Raw genomic sequence first — 20,511 nt, 5'->3', positions numbered from 1 at the left:
GGAGGAATTAGTCAAGATGGAATCTTTTAGTCAGATTGAGATAACAGCCATGGGACATTGTAAAAGACTGGGAGACAGGAAGAAAAGGCAAGGTTAAGGGAAGAAGCAGAGAAGGTGAACGGTGAAGAGGGCTATTTCTGACCATTTCTGTCTGATTTTCTCTCTCCTCATTTTCTTCTCTGTAGTTCAACGTCAGACACTTGGTAGTGAATTATAGAGGAGCTGTGAGGTCATTCATTATTTACAGCAGGAGAGGAGGAGGAAAAGAGAGGCAAAACAGATTAATTGAGTTTTCGCCCTTCACTGTCATTGTTGAAAATAGACAGACTGACTCAAAGTAGTCCCCCAGAAGCCTAACACTACCGTCAAGTGGGAAAGTAGTTCTGCAGAATGCTGGCAGATACTGTAAGTGTTCATATGGTACAAGCATGCTCAAATGGAGACCCATTAGAGATGTGATCTCTATTCTGCTCATCCAGGAAGTCTACAATCTAGCTTGCACAAATTGTGGTTCTCTAATTGCAAGAGTTCAAGGACATTAAATACTCACTTCAATGCAGTGTTTTAGTACTCGAGTCCAGGACTCTGACTTGACTCAGACTTAAGTCACAATATTTATGACTCATGACCCACCTTAGACTTGACCAGTGGCGAATCGGACTTGGACTCAACCAGTTGTAACTTTCTTTTCAGAAAATCACTCTCTTTTCGATAATTCAACATACCAGCTACAACAGCAAATGTTTGATAGCTCTATTATCTATTTAGTGTGGCTTGCGAAAGCAGACACCCTTTAAATAATGTACCACTTATTTCAGACTTTATTGTAGTTATTCCTTGCAACGCTACTCCTCTTACACCGTTTAAGTGAGAAATGCCATTCAAACTATGAAACGTGCAGACTGGTTAGCACCAATGTGTTTGCATACAACTTTTTGATTACATTTAGACGTTCTAAAGACCCTATTATTACAAATTCGAACGACTTCTCATGCCATGCAATTCACCCCAGCCCCCATACTCACTAACCAAACTACAATAATGACCCCACTTATTATAGCTAACCCATGACCTTACCTATCTTAAACATTCAGTATTACTACTGCAATGTACAGCTACTAGCACCTCTGGGCTACTTACCTCTACTTGGTCTCCCACTGAAGGATACTATCCACTATTTATAAAACAGTCACTCCCTCTACTACACCAGCCTCGATTTTTCAACACTAACACAATTCTAAACTTCTTCCACAAGGTGCACCATCATATTTCTCTCACCAAATGATAGGCTAAAACTTTTCTAATTCCTCACAAGCAAAAGTGTAGTAGTCTGAGTGTATCCAAAGTAATAAGGTTGTTATAGTAGTCTTATCAAAGTAATGAGACCAGATATTTTAATATATTTAACTTTGACTATATTTCACTTCTTCAACTACCACAAAAATACTTTTAAAGAGCTGAAGCAAGTCACACAATTGTTCTTCACTGAAAATTACCATCTATTTAGCCTTACAAATGTGCAACACTGTAATGAAGTGTTGCTTTTAAAAAATGATTGGAGAGCAATACAAAGAACTCAAACTTGAACTCAGACTCGAACACTAGGGACTTGGGACTCGACTCGGACTCGAGGTTTAGTGACTTGATTACTTCACTGCTTCAACGTATATGGAACAGTCTTCATAGGGTGTCTGCCACTAGGGGCTTGCAACATTTATTTCACTTCACTAATTTGTAGTTGCTGAATGCCTGGGACATTAGACGCTGGAATCTGGCTATTTACTGTACTTCCAAGATGGTGTACAAACCATCCAAGCTGACATGAGGATGTTTGTGTTTTGCTGGACTGCAGTGCTTACACACAGAGGATCTGGTGCAGATAATTGGGGTGAATCACTGATTATTAGTGAAAGAGCAACATGACATCGCCATACTTTAGTCATGGCTCAGCCCCTGGGAAGACTGAGTGTACTTTCTGTGTTTGCACCCATTGCACTGTCCGTACATGAGTTTGTTCATGTCAGCTAGTGTTAGTGTGTGTGTGTGTGTGTGTGTGTGTGTGTGTGTGTGTGTGTGTGTGTGTGTGTGTGTGTGTGTGTGTGTGTGTGTGTGTGTGTGTGTGTGTGTGTGTGTGTGTTGGCCTGGGTTTTTGTGTGAGTGTTAGCAGATCAGGTGATGGATGAACATGCTAATGTCTGTTTTGTTTTAATAAGGTAAATATGGTTATATGCCTGTTTGTAAGTCTGGTCACTAAATGTTCTTGTGTGCAAGGGCAAGGGAGTGTGTGTGGATAGTGGGGTGGAAACATGGGAGCAGCTGTTCCTGTTTGGGATAAAACAAATGAGTGACTAATCTCTTATTCCTGATATTATTTGATTACCTCTAGTTCAGAACAACCCTGCCTTGCATACAGTATACTGACAACACCTCATCCTCTCTTAGGGTTTAGAGTGCAACGATCTCACTGTAGGATACATACAAATGTGGGATCATAATTTGACCTATGTTGTCACAGCAAAATAATCCTGCAGGAAAAGGATTATAACTTTTAGTCCATAATGTTGCTTGATGGGTGGTTAGGCTATTAGCTGGCCAAAAGTAGGCTTCATGAAAAGTGCAATAACGTTAATATAATTGTGTGTTAGTGTAGGTTTTCCGTGAATTTATGTAAATCACAAACTCATCTGCATTTCCTGCGGTGCTACAAAATTCTCAGCAACAGAAGAGTGATCAAATTAATATCCTACATCTGCATGACCACCACTACAGTCACATTTTTGCTAAAGTAATCAAAACACACAGCAGAATTCTGAATGAGATGCACGTTCTAACAGAACCCGGAGATATGAGAGGACTAAGGAAGGACTAAGAAAGGAGGACTAAGCCTAACAGAAGTTTAATAAGTGATCATTGTGTTGTCTAACAATTTTTCCTCATCTCGTGCATGTTTGACCTACAGGCTCTGAACGGCTTCATCCTGGTGGTCACTAATGATGGGACCATTTTTTACTCCTCTCACACCATCCAGGATTACCTGGGCTTCCACCAGGTACCGTACAGATTGTCCCCCCTCCCTTTCCGTAGCCCAGTGAAGGTTATATCCCTAAAACATGACCAGGTTGTTCTGTCTCTCAGCTCATTCATAATGGACAAGCAGGCATCTGGTGAGGCAGCTTGATCATCTTTGTGGTCTTGACTGAATAATAGCATTCATTCTACAGCTGGGTAACCCCAGTGCAGCATTGGCATGCATGTTTGCAAACGTTAACGCATAATCCTCCATCGACACCTGGTCATCTCTGATCTAGGTTTTGATCATTAATTACATGCAATACGGACATCCAATGTTACCCTGTAGAACTGTAGAGGTTTTCCGTGTAGAGACAGTTGCCTATAGATGCTATGGTCTTGCAAAATAGATTTTATCTCAATGAGACTAACCTGTATAAACCTGGTTAAATGAACATAATATTAATTGGCATTATGGTTGTGGTTTGGGGTTGGGGGTTGCGTGCGGTGTCTGCTGCGATTTGTCGGGGGCCGTTGTCTGGGCTGTGGCCCCTGCCTGCTCAGTGTGTAGTCATATTCTGCTCAGCAGGTCCACAGCGAGAAACTGGGAGAGACCAGTCTATTAATAGCATGACCTTTAGTGAAAAGAAACCACCAGCCATGGTAGTGGATAGTGGGCAGCAGCACTAGCCAGCACGACAGCGCCACAGACGCTGAAGAGATGGATGGGAGGATGGAGGGATAGTAGAGGCACGAAGGATGGAAACAATTCTCACACATTATGCAGTCTACTGTATGAAATTCAGACCCTGGAGAAGTTCAGTACACACTGAGACACTGGGAATTCAACACACTCTTGGAGATACAGTATATCCCAGACTCTTTCACTATAGCGATGTTCCCATAACATCACTCCTTCAGTTTAGCAGTATAGTGTCCGAAGTTCCCTCAATGTAATTTGCATAAGGATGCCCTCAATAATATAGATTTTGTGTGTCTGTATTGTGCATGCTTTCCATAATCTTTATTTTAACTGTCTTTATAATATGTATATTTCCAAAACCTTTATGTTGTTTGTCTCTTTATAATCTACCAATCTTTGTCTCCCTACCCCCTCCTTCCTTCCTTCTCTCACTCCCTCTCCCTCCTGCCTCTCTCTCCTTCCACAGACTGATGTTATGCACCAGAGTGTGTATGAGTTGGTTCATACTGAGGACCAGCAGGAGCTGAGGAGTAACCTCCACTGGGCCCTCAACCCACCTGACATCGTGGCCCCTGTGACCCCACTGGGAGAGACCCCCTCAGGTGATCTCGTGCCTCAATGTTAGACCTCTATGAATACCCTCTTCATAATGCATTGCAAATGCCGTTATAACACCTTGTAAACATCTATAACTAATAACTGCTCATAAACATCTAAAACCTTAGACCACGGGTTCTCCATCCTTGTTGCACATTTTTTTAGAGAAAGGCTCAGGCCTCTGCACCGAACTACCTCTCCACTAGGGGTAATGCTGCAAGGTTTTCCTTCTGGTAGAGAGGACGCTGTCACATGGCGTGCAAAGACTACATTAGCCTCTCGGGCTAATTACATAAGTGTATTTTCAACAGAGCTGGGAGAAGAGGACCACAGTCGGGTCAATAATTACTCCAGAGAGAGGCCACATACAGAACAGAACAGAACAGAACAAAAGCAGCACAGTTAGCAGTTTCAATGTGCTGAGAGATATTGAATAAGGCTTTGTTTACTCATTTTTAGCTTTTTGTGTTGATGAATTCCTTTACGTACATAAAAATAATAATTATTTAATGAGATGAATAAGCAGTTTTATCAGTGATTACCTCAACTGTTTTTTATTACCATTTTAGGGAAGTGGCACAGATTTGTTCTGTTTCTACTGTATGACTGAACTGTATACTGTAATCTTGAGGATCATTTCCAAGTATAGTGAAATAGGTGGTTAGAGGATTTTGATGGTAACGCCTGGTCTGAACATGTCATATCTTCTGACCCACAGATGCGGAGCCGGACAGCAGTACTACTGCCACTGTGACCTATAACCCTGAGCAGCTCCCCCCAGAGAACTCCTCCTTCCTGGAGAGGAACTTTGTGTGTCGCTTCCGATGCCTCCTGGACAATTCCTCTGGCTTCCTGGTAGGTGTTATTGCCACCCCAGCTATCAACCCGACCTAACACCCCTCACCCCAATCAAATGCCTTCAATCCCCGAATAGTGTGTGTCTAACAGTCTTTTAGGCTCACCCAGAGTCAAGCTCACATTGAATTAGTGTGACATGTTAATACGTCACAATGCGATTTTGATGGATTAACATGGACATCAGATTCAATTAAACATATTGTCAGATGGGCTTTGGACAGAGAATCAAACACACGGACAATCGAAGACGAAAATATGCATAATGTCTTAAACAAATGTTTGCATTCTCCCACCCTGCCAGGCCCTAAGTCTGCAGGGCAGGCTGAAGTTCCTGCATGGTCAGAACCAGCGCCAGGATAACGGGGGCAAGGCGCCCCCCCAGCTGGCCCTGTTTGCCATCGCTACGCCCCTCCAGCCCCCCTCCATCCTGGAGATCAGGACCAAGAACATGATCTTCAGAACCAAACACAAGCTGGACTTCACCCCCATGGCCTGTGACGCAAAGTACGCTCACTTTGACTTGCTCATTATCATGCTGATGTTGTGGCAATCATTGAAATACATTTACATCTTACCCAGAGCGTACATTTTCATACTGGTTTCCTGTGGGAATCGAACCCACAATCCTGGCATTGCAAGCGCCATGCTCTACCAACTGAGCCACATGGGACCAATCACTGGACTGATGTACAATAGTACAGAATAGTCTGTCATTTGTCACAGTCATAATGTTATTGTAATGTAGCACATGTTGTCATATGAAGTGAAACCATGTTTAATGACATTATCCTTTGTCTTTTTGCAGGGGGAAAATTGTGCTTGGGTATACTGAAGCTGAACTTCGGGTGCGAGGTTCCGGCTATCAGTTTATCCATGCAGCGGATATGTTGTACTGTGCTGAGAACCATGTCCGAAGTAAGCCTCATGTCTATTATGTCTATCTATCATCAGGTTATTTAGGGGTTCAAGCTTTGAAAAAATACAAACATGGGAGTATTTATTTCGGATTGGGTTGAATTGGTTCTGTCCTCAAACATCAGTGAGGCCGGGTCTGACCAGGTCAAAGATGGTGGTCACAGAGTTCGGACAGCTTTCCCAAGTAATCCCAGTAGATTACGGAGCAGATTGAGCAAAGCCGCAGAGCCAATAGGATAGGCCCACAAATCCACTACATGAGCAGAGTACCAGCAATGATCCATTTACAGTGCCTTCAGAACGTATTCACACCCCTTGACCTTTTCCACATTTTGTTCTGTTACAAGCTGGGATAAAATCTATTTAATTGTAATTCTTTGTCAATGATCTACACAAAATACTCTGTAATGTCAGTGGAAGACAAAAAGTATAAGTATTCAACCTCATAAGACAATACATATTATAATCACCTTTCACAGTCTTTCTGGGTAAGTCTCTAAGAGCTCTGCACACCTAGACAGTACAATATTATCACATTATTCTTTTTAAAATTCTTCAAGCTCTGTTGGTTAGTTGTTTATCATTGATAGACAGCCATTTATAAGTCTTGCCATAGATTTTCAAGCCGAATTAAGTAAAAACTGTAACTAGGCCACTCAGGGACATTCAATGTCATCTTGTTAAGCAACTCCAGTGTATATTTGTCCTTGTGTTTTGTTTTATTGTCCTACTGAATGGTATATTTGTCTCCCAGTGTCTGTTGGAAAGCAGACTGAACTAGGTTTCCCTCTAGGATTTTGCCAATGCTTAGCCTTATTCTGTTTCTTTTATAAAAAAAATATTCCCTTGTCCTTGTTGATGAAAAGCATACCCATAACACGATGCAGCCACCACCATGCTTGAAAATATGAAGAGTAGTACTCAGTGATGTTCTGTGTTGGATTTGCCCCAAGCATAACATTTTGTATTCAGAACATAAAGTACATTTCTTCGCCAAATCTTTTGCAGTTTTCTTTAGTGCCTTATTGCCAACAGGATGCCTTATATTTTTATTCTGTACAAGCTTCCTTCTTTTCACTCTGTCAATTAAATTAGTATTGTGTAGTAACTACAGTGTTGTTAATCCATCCTCAATTTTCTCCTATCACAGCCATTCAACTCTGTAACTGTTTTAAACTCACCATTGGCCTCATCGTGAAATTCCTGAGCAGTTTCCTTTCTCTCCAGCAACTAAGTTAGGAAGGTTGCCTGTATCTTTGTAGTGACTGGGTGTATTGATAAAACATCCAAAGTGTAATTAATAGCTTCACCATGCTCAAACGGATAATCAGTGTCTGCTTTAGGTGCCCTACTTTGCGAGGCATTGGAAAACCTCCCTGCTCTTTGTGGTTGAATCTGTGTTTGAAATTCACTGCTCGACTCAGGAACCTTACAGACAATTGTATGTGTCGGGTACAGAGATTAGGTAGTCATTAAAATGATTTTAAACACTATTATTGCACACAGAGTGTGTCCATGCAAATTATTAGGTGACTTGTTAAGCACATTTTTACTCCTGAACTTATTTAGGCTTGCCATAACAAAGGGGTTGAATACTTATTGACATTTCAGCTTTGCATTTTTTAGTAATTTGTAAACATTTCTAAAAATGTCCTATTTCACATTGTGTGGTTTTGTGTGTAGGCCAGTGACACAAAATCAAAATGTAATCCATTTTAAAAAGCAGGCTGTAACACAACAAAATGTGGAAAAAGTCAAGGGGTGTGAATCATTTCTGAAGGCACTATAGCTACCAACACAGCCCCACACTTACATAGAAATATTACAGGGACTACCTAGCTTATCTAGCTACCTACTATGCCTTCACATTTACATTTTTCCTAGATTAGTTTCTTAAACAAATAAATCTACCAACCATTGCTCCTTGCTAGAGCACAATCTTATGGCAACGATAAGGCAACGATAGCTAGCTAGATATGTATTTAGAATCATTAAGTAGAACAGAAGTAGAACTCTACCCATTGTCACTTCTGCAGAGTACTGTAGCTTTGACAAAATGTACTACTTACCATGTGTACGCCTCACTCTAAAAGACTGTGTCCTGTGGATTCAGTGATGAAGACAGGAGAGAGCGGTCTGACCGTGTTCAGACTCCTCACCAAGGACAACTGCTGGAAGTGGGTCCAGGCCAACGCCAGGCTGGTCTACAAGAACGGCAAACCGGACTACATCATCGCCACGCAGAGGCCTCTGATGTACGTGAACTCCCCTGGGCCCTGTCACATCCAGCCCCAAATACACACACTGTCTGGGAACAGTAGGTTTTCCGACTCAGGTCATATGGCCAGGAAATATTCACTGTCCTAATAGCTATAGGGACACAGTTATGACATAGTTGTCACGAATCCCTCTGAAGATGGTGCCTCTTCCTGTTCGGGCGGCGCTCGGCGGTCGTCGTCTGTGGGGGAGCTGGGGTGGATGTCGGGAGACCACTCCTCTCCCATCGCTCCATCCTTTCCATCATCAGGTCCATCGCCGAACCGATCCGATGGAGGACGGCTGTATGATGGAGGACACGCTCCTCCATCGATGGAAGAGGGGTGGTCGCTGCTCCTGCTGACTCCATGGGTTTGGTGCGGGCTTCTGTCATGTACTTCTAGAAGTAGTGGGTGGAGGAGTCAGGCGCAGAGAGCAGGGTAGTTGATATGTGGAATATTTATTCCCAAAAACTAGTGTCGGTCAACGCCACACACACGGGCGCAATAAGACCCAGTCCAAAACAACAGGACGAAAACGGTACGAAAACAAAATACTTCCACAGAAATCACACACATCAAATAACAGAAAACAAGCCCACACAAAAGCCGGCGGGTCTACCGGGTTTAAATTGCCCAAAACCTAAACAAGAAACAGGAGCAACTAATCAGACAAAACTAAATGAAACAGAAAAGGGGACCTGTGGCAGCTAGTAGGCCGGCGACGACGACCGCAGAGCGCCGCCCGAACAGTAAGAGGCACCATCTTCGGCGGGATTCGTGACAATAGTTATGTTTTTCTAATGTGACGAGAACACCAGACAACACAGATGGAGGAAGGGATTATCGTGTGTGTATGATCTCAGTGAGACCATTTTCAGATCAGTTTCCATGCATGACCAATCATGTGGCAGTACAGTAACACGCCGTTTAAACAGTGGTGAATTCCGACCATGACAATCTCACAGGTGTTGTTTATTTTCTGTACATCTAGGGAGGAGGAAGGGGGCGAGCACCTATGTAAACGATCCATGCACCTCCCCTTCACCTTCGCGACGGGAGAGGCCCTGCTCTACCAGTCTAACCACCCAATTGCACGCTTCAACGACGGTGCCCAGGGCTCTGAGAATAACGTCAGCAATTCCAAGAAGGGACGGACTGACAGGGTCTCCAGGGATGGCCTGGACCCAGGCTCCCTCTTGGGGGTGCTGATGAGTCAGGATAAGTCTGTGTACGTCTGCCAGCCGGCCCTGGAGCCCAAGCTGTCCTTCCACAGCAGTCTGTTTGGGGACCGGGTCGGCCTCTCTGACTCCGACCCCACTGCTTTGCTCCAGGGCTGGGATGAGTCATCCAATGGTGTAGTGGGTCCGGGTCTTCCAGAGCCGGCGTCAAGCTTTGATCCACTGCTGGCGACCCTAGACTCCCTGTCCCTAGAGGGTCAGGGGGGTGTGGTGGACAGGGAAGGGGACAGAGGCAACGGGGAGGCCTGTTCCAATGGGGAGCTTTTTGGGGCTCTGGAGGGCCTGGGACTGAGCGCCGAGGACCTGGAGCTGCTGCTGCTGGACGAAAGGATGATCCAGGTGGAGATGGACCCTGAGCGGGTTCCCACCCTGGATGATCTGCTGACCAACGACGAAATCCTCTCCTACATCCACGACTCCCTGGAGGCAAAGACAGACGCGGCAGAGGACGGGGACCAGGTGCCCTCCACTATCCCGGGTACAACTGCCCCAATAACGACGACAACAACAACAAAGGCACCTGTTGAAAGTAATCCCACTTCTGCCACCAATGTGCACTCTCAATACCTTCCTCATAAGTCTTCCGTAGTGGGGCAGGCACCCATAGTTCAGCTTTCCCAGAAGATGCAGCAGTACCTCAGCATGCGACCAGGGGTGGTGGTCCAAGACTGGGCCCAGCATAACAATCACCTGCCCCATCCTGTGGTGCATGGACTCCAGGGGCAGAGTCAGCCCATACACAATGAACAATGGACATCCCAGCACATTCTAGCCAGTACAGGGGTCCCGGTTGACCACTGTCACACCCCCCAGTCTCTGTTCAATGGAATGGCGTCAGAGCCGGATGGGGATCTTCACCGGCGGCAAGCCGACCAGCACCAACACTACCTCCAGCAGCATCAACAGCAGGACATAGTCCAGAGCCAGCTCCCTCTGTGCCATGCCAAACAGCCGGACACCAATCTCAACGGAGTGTATGGCATTCCAAACACACACACAGAGCATCACCCAGCTGGTAAACAGCAGTGGCAGGACTACAGCTACAGCCACCTTGGGGAAACCACCCTGAACAGCAACCCCTGCCTCAGCAATGGCCACATACCTCCCGTCACACAACCCACCGTAGACGCTTGTATGAATTTCACTATGGCTGATAATCCAGGCATGGATTATATCATCAACGAATGCTCGTATGGGGGGAACGAGGAGCAACGGGGGACAGAGGCCGCCGTTTCATCCTACCAGAGGATGAACCACAAGCAGCAGCAGGAGCAGCTGCCCCCTCCCTTGGCTCAGGTGCTGTCCAGCCTCTCGCAGTGCCCTCCGCCAAACGCTACCCTGGAGCAGATCCTGGGGGTTGGACAGTCCTACAGACAGCTGCCCTCACTGGAGGCCTATGACATGGTAACCTCTGACATCCCTCACGACCCCAACCACAGTAAGGTGAGACCACAGTGATTATATATTAATATATTCTAATTCTATTCCTTTGGGTGAGAGCTCCTGACAGTGGCATTAGAGTTGATGGTAGGGCTAGGGATGGAAATAAGTTACATTTAGGGTTAAGGTAAGGTTATGACTTTTGTTTTTACTGTGAATGGTAGGGTTAAGGTTAGGGTTGTGGGTCTCCTAATTGAATATGCACTGCCTAAGAGTTAGATGATTTGCATAAGGGTTCATCAGTTTTTACATCTTCTTCCCCAACCTTCATATAGATTTGAAGACCAGTGTATGATCCAGCAGAGGCTTTAGCTGGGACAATGGTCCCTAGCAGAGGGCCTCAGAGGCCATGACAGCTGGACAGTGGTAGACAAAGTTCTGAATCATCCCCCTAGTTGCTTTGCATTGTTTATTTTCAAATCAAATTTTATTTCTTACATGCGCCAAATACAACAGGTTTAGACCTTGCAGTGAAATGCTTACTTACAAGCCCTTTAACCAACAACGCTTTAAGAAGTTAAAACATAAAACAGTAAAACATAGAACATAAAAGTAACAAATAATTAAACAACAGCAGTAAAATAACAAGGAAGGCTATATAAAGGGGGTACCGGTACAGAGTCAATGTGCGGGGGCACCGGTTAGTGGAAGTAATTGAGGTAATATGTACATGTAGGTAGAGTTAAAGTGACTATGCATAGATAATAAACATAGAGTAGCAGTGTAGAAGAGGGTTCTGGGTAGCCCTTTGATTAGCTGTTCAGGAGTCTTATGGCTTGGGGGTAGAACCTGTTAAGAAGCCTTTTGGACCTAGACTTGGCGCTCCGGTACCGCTTGTCGTGCGGTAGCAGAGAGAACAGTATGACTAGGGTGGCAATTTTTTAGGGCTTTCCTCTGACACCACCTAGTATAGAGTTCCTGGATGGTAGGAAGCTTGGCTCCAGTGATGTACTGGACCGCATGCACTACCCTCTTTAGCACTTTGCGGTCGGAGGAGAGTTTATTGTTAAATAATCATAAGGAAGTGGGGACAAAATAATGATCTTATTGTTGACGAGAGTGAGGAGGAGTGAAAGTAGGAATCTGTCAAGGAACAGTTACCACCACTCATGTTGTGCCACTTGTTCTGTTTGTATGTTCAGGGTCACCAGTATGAATCTAAGATAAAAGGCCTTCTGGCCAGCCTGAGTTGTTTTCCTTTTTTTCCTGACCTACGAATTTGCTCTGCTACTGTACCATTGCCTAATAAAGACACACAGAGGCTCAGGCAAAGAGGGGGTGGGGATAGAGGCCAGCGGCAGGCTTTCAGTGACGCCTGTAGAAAAATCCAGTCAGCATTTTCAGTTCAAAGTGGATTGTCCCATTGTTTCTGATGGACAGAGAGTGGATACATTTGGAGCATTCATAACAGGGCCTATTGGGACATTGACTCTAGTTGGCATAGTACATCCGCCAGTGCAACAAGATGAAAGAGACATACATACATACCGTACTCTCTAATGCCCTACTGACCCCTGGAACTGCAATTCAGACCGTGCATTGAATTAATGGAGACTTCTTAAAGGGAACTGACAAGTACGCGATCCCAGATTTGAGGCAAATTAGTCGGAAGTGACAGTGGTTATCCATAGTTCACACCAGCACAATTGCAATTCACGGCCACAATGTGTTTAGATAAATCATTACGATCACGATTAATTCAAGAATAACTTCAAGAATGAATACTGCGAATCACAATCTGGGTAAGGTAAAAATAATGTTTTAGATGTTTGATTTTTGATGGTTTGATATTGAGAATGTATCTTTCAACAACTCTTGATTAAATCGCCAATACTTCTGACAATGCAGTCATAGATATGTCATGTGTTAATCTGTTAATCAACCATCAACGGTCATATACATTTCACAAGCTGACATGCACTTTCCCATCATTGTTTCCCTGTCTTCTTCTTCTTCCTCTTTTCTTAGATGGAAAATGGCTGCATTTTTAACGGGACCTACTCAGGAGGCTGTGTTCTGCCCAATGGGAATGGTGTGGTGCCCTCTAACGGCCAGCTCCCCTGCCCTGACACTTTATCCAGCCTCCCTGATGCCCAGTCCTCTGGCTTTTACCTCTGACTGGGGACCACCAGGGGACACTGACTGACTGACTCAAGAAGGGTCACAACCAACCATCCTACCACTGGACCAGCCTTGTACTGTACAACTAGTTGATAACATGGATCAAAAACAAGACGTAGGCCTAAATGTTTTCTGTACTTTTTGTTTTGTTTGATGTTTTATAATAACATAATTATCATTTGAGTCCTTTGTTTATAATATGCTGTCAGAGCGCTAAAGTTGAGTTTTAATACGTTTTTTTTTAAATAGCACAGAGAAGTAAATGAGAGTCTTTTAACTGTTGTTTCTGTGTTTTTCATGTTTAAAAAAAAAAGCATTCTCTTTTTCCTCCCATTTGAAGTACAGCATGGTAATTGGTAGTCAAGGAGACACTACCTACCCCAGCATGTATAGATGCTAATGGCACCATCATCTTTATGATTTGTGACACATGACATCATCATCAGTGTTACGAGTTGTCATACAATAGGAATGTAACTTTCAAATGCAAAGGTCAATGCTCAAGTTTACTGTAATGGGTAATGTAATGAATTGTCTTAGAGAATGAGATACGTGATGTCAAGTAAAAAAAGGTTTAAAAAAGGTTTAGAATATCTGAATTTGGTCTAGAATATCCTGCACTTTATTTCAACCACCCACTGATGCTGATACGGAAGTCGGTCGGGGATACCAGGGTTATTTAGGTCCATTTTTTATTTTTATTTTTTATGTTTTAATATTTAAGGTGGCTGTTACTGATGTACGTTGGAGAATCTGTAACAATAATTGTCTTTTTTTGTAAAAAATAAATGGTATTATATTTCAGGTGATGGGTTGATGTCCTCACAGGCACATACACTTCTATACAATTGTCATAATAATATTTATTTCACTTGAATTATCCTTTTGATGTTGTCATTGACATCTTGTACCTCTGGGTTAGAGCTTGTCCAATACTAAAGTCAACTGTGACTGAACTAGCAGAAGACACTCATTTGACCTCAGTATTTATTTATTTTACAACAATTACGTTTTCATCAATTGTCATTCATGTCCTCTAACATACAATACATTAGAGGGTAACATCTTGGTGAGAGAGGAAGTATATTGTCAGAATCTATAGGTTTCCAACAACTATTCCGGTCTTAAGATGATGATCTAATGACAGTTCACTGACAGATTTGTAAACATTGAAAACCAAACGTGAGTATTATAAGGTCTCTTCTGGAAGGATACAATTTTGAATGTTTTATGTAAATAGTAAATGATTGGGAAGTAATGCTGAATAGAAGTATGTCATCATTGAGATGCTGAAAAGAGATTTCTCCTTGTAGTTGTTACAATCATTATTGTCATTATTATTGTTATCATTATGAGTTTGAAGTTGAAATGTGATACAAGTGGTTACATGTTTTCAGAATCAACTTTCTTTTCAACATTTCTTTTTTTTACTATGAAAATGTTTGATATATTTAACATGATCGATGTGACCTATTAACAATGTGATAAAAAAAATTGTACATTAAAACAAACAATGGTTTTGAGAAATACAGGTATGTAATTAGGTTCTGTGTCATTTCACTTGTTTTAAGCACTATTTTTTTGAAAACACACTGCTTCTTCAACTCTTGTATTGACTGTTTTGATTGTACATATACTGTACTTACTCTCATGTCACTCTTCTGAGATTACAACATTGTGCCATACTACTGACACTCAAGGAATTTAATGTTTTGAGAACTTTATTTTGTCTTTTACGTAGTCACATTGAATTGACATTAACATGCTAACAGGAGCAGGTGCAGATGTTATAATGATAGAAAATGGATACATTTTTACCCATGTCCTTTGACTGCTTTTTTGAAATGTATCCCTTTGGTCCTTTGAAATAAAGGACTTCTGCAATCACATTGAAACTTGAATAATATTACTATTATTTGGCAAATGTGTTCAAGTGAGATTTATCTTTAACAAGGCATATTTATTTGAAGTGTCTTTGGGTCCAACCACCGTGGCCAATGGAGAGTTAAATTAATAGCATGAATCCCATCAGAGAGGGAGACTAAAATACAGTATCTCTTTATGATGGTTTGAACTTTGGCACCGGCTCTACCGCATCAGTACTTTAGAAATATTCACACAGGCTTTAAAAGGGCCTGTTCACTGTTCTCTCCTCCATACTGACACATATTGCTTCTTTGACTAAACTGCTCTCTCTCTCTCTCTCTCTCTCTCTGCTTCTTAATGGGATTTCAGAGTAGGCCACGGCTGCTTTTTTCATCCTCATACCCCAGGCCGAAAACCAGACATGGTAAGGCTGAGTAGAAGCCTTTTTATTTTAGAAAGATGGCTCTAGTCCTCTTTAATTATTTTGGTAAAATAAAAGTTTTGCTTTTGACATCACTGACGTTGTGAAAAAAGCAGACTACTGTATTTGAGCTTGATGCTTTCTGTTTGTATGTTTGTTTTATCTTTCTGTGCACAGTAGTCTCTATAGCCCGTGGCTTGGCTGGGGCTTTTGAAAAGAGAAGAGATACAGTTGGGCTAGCTGAGGAGGCTTCTGTCGGTGCTGTTTCAGTAGTCTCTGTAGCCCGTGGCTTGGCTGGGGCTTTTGAAAAGAGAAGATATACATTTGGTGCTCCTGTCGGTGCTGTTTCAGCCTTAATAGTGGAGTGACCCAGACTGAGCAGCCTCGTCTCAGCCCACAGAACTTACCGTAATGCTTTGTGACCAGCGGGCCAGAGGGGAACACAGGCCGTGTGGGTTGAGAAGGAAAGAGGGAGAGGAGGGGAAGAGGATCAGTCACAATATTGTGATGGTCCTTACACCATGGTTACGCTTCAGCGGGCTGTGTCTCCATCATACTCCTTCCCCCAGGTTAGTGACTAAGCAACAGAGATCACATAGGACTTTTTTTATTTTTTTTATTTCACCTTTATTTAACCAGGTAGGCTAGTTGAGAACAAGTTCTCATTTGCAACTGCGACCTGGCCAAGATAAAGCATAGCAGTGTGAACAGACAACACAGAGTTACACACGGAGTAAACAATTAACAAGTCAATAACACAGTAGAAAAAATAAAAAGGGGGAGTCTATATACATTGTGTGCAAAAGGCATGAGGAGGTAGGCGAATAATTAAAATTTTGCAGATTAACACTGGAGTGATAAATGATCAGATGGTCATGTACAGGTAGAGATATTAGTGTGCAAAAGAGCAGAAAAGTAAATAAATAAAAACAGTATGGGGATGAGGTAGGTAAAAATGGGTGGGCTATTTACCGATAGACTGTGTACAGCTGCAGCGATCGGTTAGCTGCTCAGATAGCAGATGTTTGAAGTTGGTGAGGGAGATAAAAGTCTCCAACTTCAGCGATTTTTGCAATTCGTTCCAGTCACAGGCAGCAGAGAACTGGAACGAAAGGCGGCCAAATGAGGTGTTGGCTTTAGGGATGATCAGTGAGATACACCTGCTGGAGCGCGTGCTACGGATGGGTGTTGCCATCGTAACCAGTGAACTGAGATAAGGCGGAGCTTTACCTAGCATGGACTTGTAGATGACCTGGAGCCAGTGGGTCTGGCGACGAATATGTAGCAAGGGCCAGCCGACTAGAGCATACAAGTCGCAGTGGTGGGTGGTATAAGGTGCTTTAGTGACAAAACGGATGGCACTGTGATAAACTGATAATCCAGTTTGCTGAGTAGAGTGTTGGAAGCAATTTTGTAGATGACATCGCCGAAGTCGAGGATCGGTAGGATAGTCAGTTTTACTAGGGTAAGTTTGGCGGTGTGAGTGAAGGAGGCTTTGTTGCACCTAGGTACTTATAGATGTCCACATATTCAAGGTCGGAACCATCCAGGGTGGTGATGCTGGTCAGGTCGTGCAGGTGCAGGCAGCGAACGGTTGAAAAGCATGCATTTGGTTTTACTAGCGTTTAAGAGCAGTTGGAGGCCACGGAAGGAGTGCTGTATGGCATTGAAGCTCGTTTGGAGGTTAGATAGCACAGTGTCCAAGGACGGGCTGGAAGTATATAGAATGGTGTCGTCTGCGTAGAGGTGGATCAGGGAATCGCCCGCAGCAAGAGCATGCCCTAACCTTTCATAATTCACAAGGAACAGCTTGTCTATACAAAATGAACAATGTGTACATTACAATATACATTTAGGGGCGGAAGCCACCTCTCTGTCACTTTCACCACATACAATTTGAATCTCTCACTCTCACTCTCTCTTAGGCTTATTAAGCTACTCAACAAACAGCAAACTTAAGGAACTCTTCGAAAAATGTTTAATAGTATTGGATGGTGTTACCCAAAGCAAAATGCTGACATCACCACTGTGCCATTGCAACTGTATATTGCAGAGCCTACAGACAATGTGAGGGAAAGTGACAAGGAAAAGGCCCATAATAAGAGCAGAGGGGTGCAGTGATTATAATCCATGCATCCTGTGGCTTTCTGACATATGGCCACGGGAAACGTCCTCAATTTGTCTTATTTTTCAATTGAAAGGGTATATGTTTCGGTTCTTTTAGGCATATGTCAACGAGAGGCGGAGTGGACGTCACTTTGAATCTGATGATGACTAGCTGAGGGGAGAGGGGTCTATCCACTCTCGACCTATAAGATAAGAAACATTTAGACATGACCCATCTCATCCTATTTCAAAATAACAAGGCAAAAAAGCAACCAACATGACCAAGTGTGCCCAAGGGACATTGTTATGGATATAATGCTCCATTTAGAGATATGATCTTTGTCAGGCTCGGCTGGCTAAAGGGAAGCCAGATATATTGAGATAATGACCGCCCAATTAGCTGGCTGTCCTGCAGACTGAGGGCCAGGGATGAGTGAATCATCACCCAAATACATCCTGTTCTGTTCTGTTCCCACTCACAACGGCTGAAGAGTGTCATTGTGGGATGTTTATTGGCATTGATATCCAGCCGGAAAAAACGGGGTCCTACGTAGCTGGAGCATACGTCACAGTGTAGTCTGTAGCCGTACTACGCCACCTAGTGTTTAAAAGAGGGCTAGAACCTCTGTAGAAAGGAAGATTAAGACCAATGTAAAAGAGGACGAAAGGCACACAGATTCGATCTCTCCAATTCACCAGTTGACAGAGACCACACAGAGTTGCCAAGTAGTCAAAAAGTTTCTTGATCTTCAGGTGAGGGTGGTTGAGGGAAGTGGGAAATAGTATTTTCTGAAATGAGCCACTGGCCCTTTAAGAGTCACTCCAAAATCAGGATCTTCTGAAACCGGAACCTGGTGCTTTAAGAGTCCACTTCGGGTTGGGGGGAATGTTGTTATTGCGCAATCCTTATATTGTCCACAGTGTCCAATAGGATCTACACGTCCACACTAGCAGGGTCAATTTCTCTGCCACCACTGAGCCTGCTTAGACAGGGAGACAGAAGTTGAGGCACCAGAAAGACCGTGAGAACATCCAAAGGACAATTTTGCAAGGCACAGAGTCATTTGGGGTGAATATGAATGTAGCCTACTCGCCTGTGATTTCACTCCCCTCTTATCACAGCACCTGTCCACCTGTCCAGTCTGTCCAGTCGCGATATGTCTCATTGACATCCAAAACATTGTGTAAAACAAGCAAGCTCCTCCAGAGATTAAAAGGTTTAAAAATTATTAAAATCAATTGTCCATCAAGGCACTACCCCATGAATGAGTGCCGAGTTCCTCCGTTCTCTACACCGAGAACCTAGTACCAGAAATACTGCCAGACTACCAACCAATGACAGCCAGGTGAGTCTATTGCAAAGAGGACACTCAAAATCGTGGCCGGCGCCGCTTCACATTCTGCACAAGGGCAATAAGCAGGTGAATCAGCCTTAGCTGTGTTTCATTTCGGACCTGGGGGAGACACGCACAATCAATTTGCGCGCACGCTGGCAATCAACTCAAAGGAAAAAAAGTCAAATAATCATGTGTTTGTTATGAAAACATGGTTCACACTTGAATGGGAAAAGAAAAAGAGTTTCAGTTGCACTCCGCGATGGGTTGTTGTGCTGACCAACCTTACTGACCTGCAATATCGGGCAGGCATCACCCTTAGATCGGTCCTCGTGGACCTTCTTTCTTGGTCCTCTGTCCTCGACTCTCCTCAGCCCTATTGAGTAGATCCACCCTTTCATGCACCTGCTAAATTAGCATTTTAAAAAATGAAAACATGGTTTTCAACATGGTTGAATGGGAAAAGAAAAGTTGTTTCAGTCGCACTCCGCGACAAATATACTGATGGAACACTGCAACATCGATGTCACTGGAGATTATTCAACAGACATTTACCATTGAATTAATTTGATCTCATGTCATTGCAATATTTGATATTTGTCTAACAACTGGATTTTGGAAAGATGAATTTTGACTTGGAGTGACCTGACTTGTCCAAATTAAGACATTAGCTGGTCAAAATAATGACTGCAGTAATGCAGAAAGACCAAATCGATGAAGTTGAGGCAAGGATTCAACTTGGTTAATTAATCCGATCCTTGGGAGGGGTTGAGTTTTCCCAGAACTGCTTACGTATTCTGTTTTCAATTACAGCGATGTTGTTGTGCCTGTGTTGATGTTGCTGATATAAATATTTAATCATCGTGACCTTTCGTCATAGTTGACCTCTGGCGGTATTCTATTTCTCCGCTCACTTTTTTTCTCCTCCCGTCTACCTTGCTCCTTCCCTTCTTCTCTCTTTCCCTCCATCCACTCCTCCTGCACTGAAACGTGGATCTCGTTACACATCTCGATCTGACTAGTTCTGAGCGAGGGATTCTGGGGGAGGACAAATACCTGGAGGCCAGGCCTATGTAGCTGGATATGGTTGATTACGACCCCCTCTAGCCAGTCACAGGCTCATTGGTTAGATGCAAGTCATGTGCGTTCTCACTCTTTACGAAGACTAATTTTGCGAGCATCAGCACTGAACTAACTGGTCTAAATGGTACAATGCTCCAAAGCCCCCAGGGGGTGGGAGATGTCAACATTTTCAAGTAAGCCGAAATTACTGGTGTCCGAGTCAGCATAATGTTTGTCTTTCTGAATACATTGAAGTGTATCTGTCGCTACAATGGGAGTGGGATTGTTAAATTGTCATAGTGAGACCCAGTAGTAAAAATGAATCAACCATTCATTTCATATCCAATCGCAAAACATAGTCAGTTGAAACTGAGATGATCATATTTATTCCTACCCCATCCATTACAATCCTCTATAGATGATTATACATTATGATGGTCAATACAGACATATTGCTATGCATCCGAAGCCTCTGTGAAAACAATACTCAGATACCAAGTTCAGATACAGGAATTCTTTACTGTCTCAATATAGAGTCATTTGATTGCAGCAGTATAAATACAAAAGACATAAAAGTATACGA

General features: G+C 43.2%; 1 protein-coding gene across 1 annotated transcript in view; it reads left to right on the top strand.

Moving 5' to 3' along the window:
• LOC112237327 (aryl hydrocarbon receptor) overlaps positions 1 to 15,028 on the top strand; it is a 50,891-nt gene extending 35,863 nt beyond the window's left edge. The window contains exons 4-11 of the mRNA XM_024405919.2: positions 2,960 to 3,049; positions 4,179 to 4,314; positions 5,028 to 5,164; positions 5,469 to 5,671; positions 5,973 to 6,082; positions 8,196 to 8,337; positions 9,332 to 11,021; positions 12,987 to 15,028. Of these exons, the coding sequence (XP_024261687.2) occupies positions 2,960 to 3,049; positions 4,179 to 4,314; positions 5,028 to 5,164; positions 5,469 to 5,671; positions 5,973 to 6,082; positions 8,196 to 8,337; positions 9,332 to 11,021; positions 12,987 to 13,136 (2,658 nt within the window). The 3' untranslated portion in view covers positions 13,137 to 15,028. The remainder of the gene's footprint in view (positions 1 to 2,959; positions 3,050 to 4,178; positions 4,315 to 5,027; positions 5,165 to 5,468; positions 5,672 to 5,972; positions 6,083 to 8,195; positions 8,338 to 9,331; positions 11,022 to 12,986) is intronic.
• Positions 15,029 to 20,511: the final 5,483 nt, after the last annotated feature.

The sequence above is a fragment of the Oncorhynchus tshawytscha genome, linkage group LG03, assembly GCF_018296145.1.
Source record: "Oncorhynchus tshawytscha isolate Ot180627B linkage group LG03, Otsh_v2.0, whole genome shotgun sequence".
In the NCBI taxonomy this organism is placed as follows: domain Eukaryota; kingdom Metazoa; phylum Chordata; class Actinopteri; order Salmoniformes; family Salmonidae; genus Oncorhynchus; species Oncorhynchus tshawytscha.
Note: the sequence above shows the minus strand (reverse complement) of the source record. Positions and strands in the feature narration are given on the sequence as shown.